An 11,521-nucleotide genomic window follows, 5' to 3' on the forward strand; every position below is an offset into this window, starting at 1 on the left:
GATGCAGTTTATTGATTAGTTGCAAGATTTGTTGTTTGTAAAGTTTTCCTACCTCTGAAAACTAACTTCAGGCTTACCGCAACGTACCTACTGTTATTTATATTGGATAATTTTTTTCACGTTATATTGAATAAATATTGCAGTATTTAATTTAGTTATAAATAGAAATTATGCTTTTAAATCATTGTTATTTATGTCAAAAACCGTGTAGTGCGTTCATAAAATGTATAAAATTTATATTAATAACAAAAATATATAATAACGATAACAATGATAGGAATAATACTATTACAATTAATGAAATTCTGTAATAATCTTAGTAGTAATAAGGTAAAATTAAATAATTGTCATGTCTATAATAATAAAAGCCTTTTTTTAAACTTTATCTAATTTAACTTTGTTTAACCAATTTCTGTAAAGTTGCATATAGTAGATCATTTTTCGAAAAATAAGGTAAAGAAGTTTCACTTCTTACGTGTGTACCTAGTTAGTAGTTGTACACTAAGTACACGCACAATTTTTTATTATTACAGAATGCAGTGCAGTCCGAGTTGCATATGCACCGCCTACGAGTACCACCGCTATGCCTACAACAACACAGATGACCACCCCATCAATGCTTCAAGAGCTGACTCCCCCATCACCAGCCTGCCCTGAGGCTTCCAGCCTCACTAACCCGTTGGGAAAACTACGAATTTCTATGAAAAATTCTACCTATTTGGATGCATTTCTTGTTTTCTATAGCGACGAACATTTGGTACGAAATTCAATATTGTAATGACTTCGGGCATACCTCTTAATATCCTCAGCAGCAGAAAGTAAACAGGTGCACTGTAAATGTATAAATGCGTAATTAATTATCGTTTTTAAAAATTATATAATCTTATTGATAGGTAGTAGATATTGAATAAAAATCTTTTTTTAGGAATCTTTATTTCTTTAAACTTTAAAAAAATTACATAGAAACATTTATATTTATTAATCTCTTTGCATTGAACACTTACACAACACAAAAAAAAGAGCGTACAAAGTACACATGTCAGAAGTGAAACTTCTTTGGCAAACTAATTTTTAAGTCTTGTTTATATTTATAAAAAGTTATAACTTTAAATTTCCGAGACTTAGAGGGAGGGTAAAAGGAAAATATGTTAGGAATTTAATGAATTTAATTGTCATTAAAATATTAAAAGTGTCGAAAATTAATACAAATTACACATTGTTTTTAATTTTTTTCTTCGATAATATATATAATATACCTACCTACCTACCTAGTCATTTGAGATATCAATAAATTATTTTGCATGAAATATAAAATATTATATTTAATAAATTCTCTACTACAAAATTTTAATTTTAAAATAGAATTTCTATAAGGTAATTCGCCCTTCTCACTCTCTATTAAAATTTTTGCCATCATGCGCCTAAAGAAGTTTCACTTCAAAAAGTTATTCAGAGATGCAAGAGCAATGAATAATAGAAGTAATTTAAAAAACTACACACAAATCTATTATTTATTTATAAACAACGATAATTAAATTGTCACTTTTAATATCTAATTTAAATCAAATGTAGAGCGAAGAACCATCTCCGGACGAGCGTCGCCTAGAGTACATAAGTGGATGGGACGGTGCTGGAACAGCAGCGGTTTTAGCAGCTGGTGGGGCAGCCATATGGGTCCCAGCTGTTAACGTGCGTCGTGCCAAGATGTCACTCTCGTGTGCTTGGCTGGTGCTCGATGGAGACGATCCAAGCCAGCCAACAATTGCTGAATGGATTGGGGTATATTATGTATCTATTCTATTCTTCTGCAAGTCAGTCTTTTAACACCGTTTTAAAGCACTCATTTGTCTCTCTTCGTCAAATTGTCTTGATGCCGTCTTAGTTAGTATTTTTTTTTAATTTATATTAGAGAATAATACAATAAAATCACAATGTGTTACATTAGAAAACCGCTGTGGTTTGTATAAATGAAAGCAGTGTTGTTTAGGAACGCGACTAATGCATATAAAAGTAGTCTTTCTTTTCGATTTATTATTATTATTGTCAAGTTTATTATTATTAATTAAATTAAATTAAGTAAAATTAAGTAAAATTAAGCTCTCAGTCAGCAACGTTAAAAGTCGCCAGGTGTAATTTCATTAATGATTTACAGAGAGGTTTTTCTGCTTTTTGTTTAATTGTAATACAAAATTAATGTTACATATATATTTTCTATTTACGACACAGATAGCTGCAGAATCTTAGTCCATAATATACTAGTCTAATAATTATTTAAGAGACGATCTATAGATAAACAAATTTAAGTACAGAATGTAAATCTACGACTTGTAGTTTGTTAAGAGTTTCGCAGTCTTGCGTTATGGATAACGAAATAAAAAATGTTTCGCTTTCGCTTTAAAGGATTTACCAGAGCCGAACTTGTGTCACTGCTCGGGTCTGTACAAATTGCTCAACTCTTTGTTTTATGTCATCTCAATTAAATGGTGTAAAAAGATTTTGTTTGTTGACCCTAAGGTATGTGATGATAAGTCGCATACATTACCTTAAATAGCTGTTAAATATTTGCTGTTTCAAATTAAAGCGTTCTTGATCATGTTACTTTTGTCAATTTACACGAGTAAAAAACAGAAAAATATAGAGTATTGTATGGATTCTTTTTGTGATACACCCATTTTACGTTGATAAATCAGTATATTTAATAGGTATATAAAATTCTGTCACAATGTTCGTTCCCATACTGATATTTTTTATGCATATTCAGTAAGTCTGAGAATCGGCTACTATCTTTTAAACCTCTAAGTGACAAGGGGTGTCCAACCCAATTTTTTTTTTTTTTGGTTTTACTTTTTTATGATAACAAAAAACATACAACCCCTAATTTTTACCACTCTACGATCAACCCCTATTTTTTATTATAGTAAAGTAAGTAAGTGAGTTGTAAGTAGTTGAACTAATTTTTTTTTTCCTAGAAAAATTATACACGGCTAAACAACGTTTGCCGGATGAGCTAGTATAACATATATATTTATTTATTAAGGGAACCGCTATTCGCAATGGTCGCGTTGGTGGTGACGTTCGTCTTACATCATTTGGAGAGTGGCAGGCTTTGTCCACCAGCCTACAGCGGGAGAACTTGCAGCTCGTTCCTCAGTCGACTTTGCTGGACCAATTATGGAACCTGGAGACTGATCCCATGTGGAAACGACCACAATTCACTAGAGTTGTGGCTATGTCTCACAATTCTGAGTTCACTGGTAAGGATGTCTTACCTTATTAATTAATCATAGATATTCAATAAGAAAACATCGTACCAAAAGGGCGGCGGTATCACTTAACATCAGGTGAGCCTCCAGCCCGTTTGCCCCTGTTCTATTAAAAAAATATATTGATTACAAATTCATATAATACACTGATCTATTAGGTATATTAAAAAAACATACTATTTCTCTTACTCGTCCAATCGATAACCATTTTAGTCATAGACATAAATCATAACGAAACACACACACAGAAACACGCAAAATAATAATAATAAAATCAGTGGCGCTACAACCTCTTTAGGTATGGGCCACAGATTTCTAAATATGTTTTATGATCATTTTTAATCTAATAGGCAAGTAGGTGATCAGCCTTATGTGCCTGACACACGTCATCGACTTTTTGGGTTCTTCTTTGATTTTCTTATTTGGAGATTACGTCATCAGTAATTTTTAACTTTTTACACATTAAAATCGAAATGCATTTTCAAGGATTCCTACTAAAAATGAATACATTTATGTACTATAATTTTTGAGAGCTTTGCTTACTTTTGCTGACAAGAGGGGGATATAAATTGCAGTACATCTACCCCCTTTTGGTTATCGTTATATACTTAATTAACATTATATCAGGCATGTCATGGCGAGAGAAGTTGTCATCAGTACGAAACGAGTTACAAGCGGTTGGAGCTGATGCTATGATCGTGACTGCTCTGGATGAAGTCGCCTGGCTCCTTAATCTTAGAGGCATGGACCTTCCTTACGCCCCACTTCTAAAAGCCTTCGTTCTAGTCACCCATAGAGATGTCAGGATATACGTCCCTGCTGGGAAGCTCATGATGCCAGAACGAGATATGTTGGCTGCATATAATTGCTATCCTAATGTTGTTAATTGTACCAGGTAAAGTATAAATAAAGTAAAAAATTAAAATAATGTAAAAAAAAAAAATATGTAAAAAAAATAAAATTATGTAAAAAAAATTAAAAATTAAAAAAATTAAAATAATGTAAAAAAATTAAAAAATTAAAAATAATGGAAAAAAATTAAATTAATGGAAAAAAGTAAAATAAAGTATAAACTAAAATTAAGACAACAAAGAACGTCCAGTTTTTGTTTTGTCACGTCTCTTGAATATGTTTCGAACGTATCTAGGGAAACAAATATGGTTTAATCATAATCGATACGTGGATCAACCAGAAGAATAAACTTATCAAAGAACAAATTTTGGGCATTATATTTGTATCACATGAGTGCCATACGTGTTTTTAATAAGGCGCTATTAAAGAAGGTTGGAGAGTTCTATTCTTCGGTTGAAAGGTAAAGAATAAGTAAAAATCTTTAACTTACAAAAATAACTGATTTCGTAACACACTCAAAAAAGTAAAAGTCAAGTTGTGTAGTCATGGGTCAACAAGACCATTACTTGGAATGTCACTGTGTGGAAAACAAAAGAGAACGTCCACCAGAATACTGAGAAGGTGATATAAAGATTGGAAAATAGTAGCGAAGATGAGAGACAAATGGAAGAATTTGTTGGAGGCTTTCAATCCGTTGGATGTCGTGTACTTATATTAAATACAATAACATAAACTTAATGTAATTCTTATCAAAGTACTCACATATAGGCTATTTTTATTTTATAAAGTATAAATAATATCAGACAATTTTTTTTGGTTAGGTTAGAAAAACACTAAATCTTATCTTGTCAAAAGCTGATCGATTAATATAATTTTTCCCGTAATTTTAAGATTTTTATACTAAATTATAACTAATTAACTTGGTTTTAATGATAGCGAGACGCAGTCCAGCGAAGGCTGTGTTTTGACGACATTTTAATTTTCAGCGTAAAAGATTACGAAACTGTATACTCCGATTTGCGGAAGGCGGTGGACCTGAACAAGATCCTAATACCGACGGGAGGGACGTTCCAAAGAGGGGCATCGGCAGCTATCACTCAGGCCATTACAGCCTCCAAAAGGCTCTTTCAACCTTCACCCATAATATATCTAAAAGCTCAAAAGAACATGGCTGAAATCAAAGGAATGAAGAAAGCTCACTTAAGAGATGCTGTCGCGATGTGCACTGTATTGAATTATCTTGAAAAGAAGGTAGTTGATATGTTATATAAAATAATCTAATATATCTTATATATAAAAATCTCGTGTCACAATGTTCGTTCCCATACTCCTCCGAAACGGCTCGACCGATTCTTATGAATTTTTTTATGCATATTCAGTAAGTCTGAGTCGGCTACTATCTCTCTTTCAACCCCCTAAGTGATAAGGGGTGACCACCCCAATTTTTTTATTTTGTAGACCAATATTTTTGTTTTTATTTTTTTATAATTAATTGTCACCCCTCTACGATCAAAACCTATTTTTTATTATAGTAGATAGTTATTTTCAATGAACTAAATAAATGTTTCCTAAAAATAATATACATAGAAAAACGACGTTTGCCGGGTATACGAGTATATACATATATATATTCTAAACCATTACCTATGAGGGGTTTGGAGAACAATATGACCCCCAAAACGCCTGGCGTTTTTAATCAGTCACTTCGTTATACGCATTTCTCTTATATTTTTATCACCACAATATCTATTAGTTAACTCTAAATACTTACTACTAGTTGTAGTCAACAAATTAGGCTATATTTTTTTAGGGAAAGTCGAACCTCAATGAATTATTAGTGGGTGAGAAGATAGATGCAACTCGAGCCACTCAGGCTGGCTACAGAGGTCTCTCCATGCGGACTCGAGTGGCTTTCGGACCAAACGCTGCTGAACCAGAATACCAAGCTACGAATGCTACAAATAGACGAATATTTTCCAACTCTACGCTTATTATACAGTCAGGGGGACAGTATGAAGGTATGTTAGAAAAATTAAGATTATGTATTCATGTTATTAATCTAAAGAAATCAAATTCTCTCGCAATTTATGAGGAATTATGAGGTCACAGGCTTAAAAATTACGACTTATGACGTCAACCCCAATGTTTCTAGACTTCACTAGTCTTTATTGTTGTTATATACCTAACTATATAAATAAAAATGAATCGCAAAATATAATATGTTGCACACAAGTAAGCATAAAACTCGAAGACGGTTCGGCCAAATCGAGTATGTTTTTTATTGAACTCCAAAGAAGGTTTTTATGCAGAATATGGATGATTTAGTTTTATTTAGGTTTTTATTCCGGAAAAGCGAACAGCCTCTACCTATGGGGTAGCACAGATAAATGTTCCAAATTGACGGCTGCAAATAACAAATCCAGGAGAGTTTGTTAAAATGAAATAGTTAATTATTAAGGCATTTATAACTAAATAATGAAAGTTTATCCATGTATAAGTTTAAGAAATAAAATATTATGATACTATCTGGTCAATATATTCTTGAAGCCTTGTTGTATGAACAAAGAATTCGAGAATTATCACTAAATAAATTTAAATCTCTCGTTAAATCCTTGGATTGATTTGCTCCAGTTGAAACAATTTGTATAACTCAAAACTTAGCGATTAAAAAGAGTGGCGGAAAGTTTCTTGTCATTCTTCTTGCCCGCTCTACGCATTTGACTGGTAGTAAATGTAAATTTAGAATTAATTTAACTTCTTTTCTGAAGTTCAAGTGTACTTGTTTGCCTATATGAATGAAGTTATTTTGAGTTTGAGTATGTATAGGTATAATTATCGCACTATGGAAAACTAGTTATATTGCAGACAGCCGTTTGTCCTTTGCAGTCGTCGATGTATTTATATATAGCAAAGTAGCTATTAAAAAATAGTAAAAAAAACATTTGGGCGAAACGAAGTTCACAAAGGTATAGTGTATAGTTAAGGTTCCAAATGAAATACTTTATATAAATTTTATTTATTAATAATTTTCTTTGAAATAATTGATGATTACAGAGGGTACAACGGTCGTTACTCGGACTCTTCACTACGGAACACCAAGTCGTGATGAAAGACGAGCTTATACTATAGTTCTACGGTCCTTGGCGGCTTTCGCAACTCTACAGGCTCCTTCAACGCTTCCTGCAGCTCATGCTGACCCAGTAGCTAGGGCTCCGTTGTGGTCGTTTCGCCAGGATTATTTACTACCTACGGGACATGGAGTTGGAGCCGCATTAAATAGACGAGAAGGTATCATAACGTATTTATATATAGTAGACAAATTATATTTATCAAAAGAAATAAAAAAGGGTGCGTGTACTTATGTACGCGCGTAAGAAGTTATGCTTCTTTGGCGTTATTAAAAATAGTTTTTGATTGCATGCAAATAATTAATTACAATTAAATAATCAAAGACTGGAAAAGGATATAGTCAATAAAGTTCAGTTTACATTTGAAAAATTAAATAAATAAATATTTATTATTATTCTCTTACATTAAGTGTTACATAAATTCTATTATATTTCGAATGTTGTTTTTAAATTATGTCCAATGCCGTAGCATCTTCCGTGGGCAACTTCATTCTGTTAATTTTGTGTCACGGTGCGCGCGCATCGTAAAATTTCACTCTCATCAATTTTTCATAACGCGCCTAAAGAGTCTAAGTGTAACTTCAAAAAATTCGATGGCAATTGTAATTATTTTAGTATTAGAACGGAAATTGGTTTCCATTGATTATTTTTCCGACCCAAATATCGGCCAATAGAATTGCACCATTCGACGTCACGTGGTACAACCTACATGGTATTATACTGAAAATTTTTTGTGAAAATTTTCTCTGGTCGTTGCTTCAAGAAAAGTATTAAGTAGTTGTTTTATTCATTATGAAATTCTTATTTGTTAACTGTACATTTCGTCTCATGGTGCAATTCTATTGGCCGACATTTGGGTCGGAAAAATAATCCCCCGAATACCACGCGAGCTTCAAAATTATCGGGAAATACCCGATAATTTTGAAGCTCTTGTGGTATTACATATGAAAATTTTTCGACTGATGAAATTTTAAATCTTTGAAATAACTGTTAAATATTTGTTACAGATCCAGTAGTAATAGATTACAGACAGGACACGAATCTCCACACGTTTCGCGAAGGCTATTTCGTTACTAGCGGTAAGTTGTTGAAACGAACAGTTTTTTACAATCCAAAGATAACGTGTGGTTACGACATGATGTATATATGTATTCTTTTTTAGAATCTTAGTGTAAGATGATATACGTAAAAATACATTTTGTCACAAGCATATTTCTGTCACTAATAAAATTTATCTATATTGAAAATATATAAACATAACTTCAAGGTAACAAATGTGGTCCTTGTGGCATACCTTTACTGATGCCAGACTTTCCTCACAATTGTATTGCGATCATTATTTTTTGTGCAAGTAAAGCGCGCTGTCTACGAGACGCCAACTTATTTATTTTCATATAAGAGGAGGAAAACGGGCGTGAGGCACATCTGATGCGTTGCCGGCCATTTAGCAATTGCACGCTCTTTTCTTGAAGGCTCCTAAGTTGTATCGGATTAGAAATACATTTACTGGCAGCCAGTTGGATGCAATTTTGTTTGTTGTAAAACACATATTAAAAAATCATTAATGTGTAAAGGTTACTACACAGTTAATGACTACCTAGAAGACAAAATCGCGTGGCAATAGTTCTAGTTATATTGTTATAATTTGTTTTGTTATCTTTGAAGTGTTGTGAATATGTGTGTAATGGTGAATGTGGTAAATCATAGAACAGATTTTGTTTACTTATGTAACTTTAACTTGTGGTTTATGATATTTTCCTTTGAATAATTGTAATGTAGAGGGAGGGTAAAACTTGCTGAGATTCTTGCCCGTTCTTCTCAGAACATGGTCTCCTGGTAGTTTTGCGAATGGATGGCGTAGTCATGCTCTTTTTGCAAACGTTTTTGACATTCGTAAGCATGCGCTAAGACGCATCTAAACTGAATAAACGTATTTTGATTGATTCATTTGGTTTATTTTGAACTACGAAATATATACATTTTCTTATTTCATTAACTGCGATGTCGCACATAAGACACAATTTTATTAATAACTTCTAATGTATTCTAACTTTCCAGAACCAGCTTGGCATGAACCTCGTAAATTTGGAATAAAACTAAGCAATGTCTTAGAAGTAGTTCAACGCTCGTCAGGATACTTAGGTTTCAAAGAAACAACACTTTTGCCGTACGAACCGAAACTTATCGACAGGAATCTGCTGACTGATTATGAGGTAAAGTGGGTTAATGATAACTTATAAAAATACATGGTTTTTTCCCCTATAACACCCTACGTGGGAGCGGGAGATTAAGGCCCTATCCCAGCACGAATTGCTGTGTCTCATGTGCCCACTGCTAGTACTAACCTTTAAAAGGACACATGATTGTCTGTGTTACTTTAGTCGACGACTTAGATTAACGGACATTTTTTTATTGTCTGTTGAGTGAACTGACAAAAGATCTACTATTTATTAGTGCCTACAGTAGTTAATTTTGTATTATATAAATTTTAGCTTGTTTTTCTTATTAATTTCTTATGTTTGTTTCGTATGTGATTTTTTTTGTTAGTTGTTTTGTTGTTGACAGGATAGTGTTTTTTGTAAATAAATAAATATTGCAGATAAACTGGTTGAACGCATATAACAAGAGGATACGTGAGACAGTCGGTCCAGAGTTAACAGCCCAAGGATTGACTGATGTCTACTACTGGGTAATGAATAAAACCATTGAAATAGAACTGCCATCGAAGAACAAAAAAGCGACAAACTCTGCAATTATACATAATGTAACAGCACTATTAATTTGTATATTTGTTGTAAATGCTATTTAAATAGACTAGAAATAATTAAATAATTAATTTTACTTGTATTTGTGTATTAATATATTGTATACTATCACTTAATTGCACCTAACGTACAATTATAGGTATGTTAAAATATAAAGGGTATCTCAACGCTGATGTTAAACTTTAAATATCTATAAAAAACAAATAGTATTTGTAATATTATCTATCATTGCAATAAATTATAATGTGCGGATGATTACATTGTCAAGATGTCTTCCACGGTGAATGGCGAATGCACTCTTCAAAGCGGACTAGCGTATATAATTTCTGAGAGCAGCATTAGTAAGCTAACTCGAAAATTAAAAAAAAAATTTAACTAGAAGAACCTACTTCATACATATACCTTCCAGAAAAGCGTAAATATCCAGAAGACTACTCACCCGATTTATTTGTAACATGACTAATATGATGACTGTTCCCTAAGTTGATATAAACTTATATAAACCAAATTATCAATTTCGGATTTCGATATATTTGTAGACAAACATCCATCTCAAACATTACAATACAATATATAGGTAGCCTCCTTGAAGTCGGTTAGAAATTAAAATAGATGTAGGTCAAAGCAATCTTACTCGTAGAATACGAAATTATATAACATAAAGTAGTATTATTAACTTATTAGAAATGTGTATACACAATACGAAAAGGCTTTAAAGTCATTTTGCAATAATTATGTAGTTGCACGGTTTTATAAACATATTCTAAAGTAGGAATATTTGTAGGAAAAATACGATTTGTTTAAATTGTAATATTTTAGCCAAATTTCCCAATACTGTATTTTTTACTATTGCGTTTATGCATCATTAACAATATTATTATTATTTTCAATCATTGCGTTAAAATATTAGCTATTATTAGCGCTTAATAGAATTTAATTCACAGTAAAGAATGTTATACGTTTCATTTAAAATTAATAGAATATTATATGTATTTAAATAATAATTATCTAGATGTAAGCAATGGTATTGCACCGAGTGCCTTATTAAAGTAGTTTGTGTACATGTTATAGAAATCGTTGTGCCTTAAGTGTTATCTATAGCGGATGCAACCGCCTTTTTTAAATTTCAATGGAAATTTTTGATCGGATGTCCAGACAGAATGCAAATCTCCCCATCCCGACGTCTGAGGTTCAACGATAGAACGCTTTTTAAGACACTTCTTTCCACCACCACCACTTACGACGTTACGACTTAGGAGCCTTCAATAGAAAGCGTACCGGCACTTGCATTTGGACCTCTGGGTGTTGTAAATGGGCGGCGTACACACTTTTAGCCCATAATAAAAGAATAATAAGCCGTGATAGTTTAAAAAAATATTTTTAACACTGTTATAAAAGGAATACTGTATATTAGGTTTCATATTGATAAATGTTTCTTTTTAAGCCTGATTTAGGTTTAGGCTTAGATTATCTTCGACAAGAACGTTTAAGTTTTAGAAGCAATATCGTATAT

At 32.3% G+C, this 11,521-nt stretch overlaps 1 protein-coding gene across 1 annotated transcript; it reads left to right on the plus strand.

Moving 5' to 3' along the window:
• The first annotated feature begins 837 nt into the window (after positions 1–837).
• Positions 838–10,185, plus strand: LOC125063420 (xaa-Pro aminopeptidase 1-like). The gene is made up of 10 exons (XM_047669849.1): positions 838–849; positions 1,573–1,779; positions 3,038–3,254; positions 3,891–4,158; positions 5,102–5,366; positions 5,926–6,133; positions 7,170–7,403; positions 8,251–8,322; positions 9,302–9,456; positions 9,843–10,185. Exons 1-10 carry the CDS (start codon positions 838–840, stop codon positions 10,050–10,052), a joined length of 1,848 nt encoding a protein of 615 aa, XP_047525805.1. The 3' UTR covers positions 10,053–10,185.
• Positions 10,186–11,521: the final 1,336 nt, after the last annotated feature.

This window comes from Pieris napi, chromosome 3 (genome assembly GCF_905475465.1).
Source record: "Pieris napi chromosome 3, ilPieNapi1.2, whole genome shotgun sequence".
Classification (NCBI taxonomy): Eukaryota; Metazoa; Arthropoda; class Insecta; order Lepidoptera; family Pieridae; genus Pieris; species Pieris napi.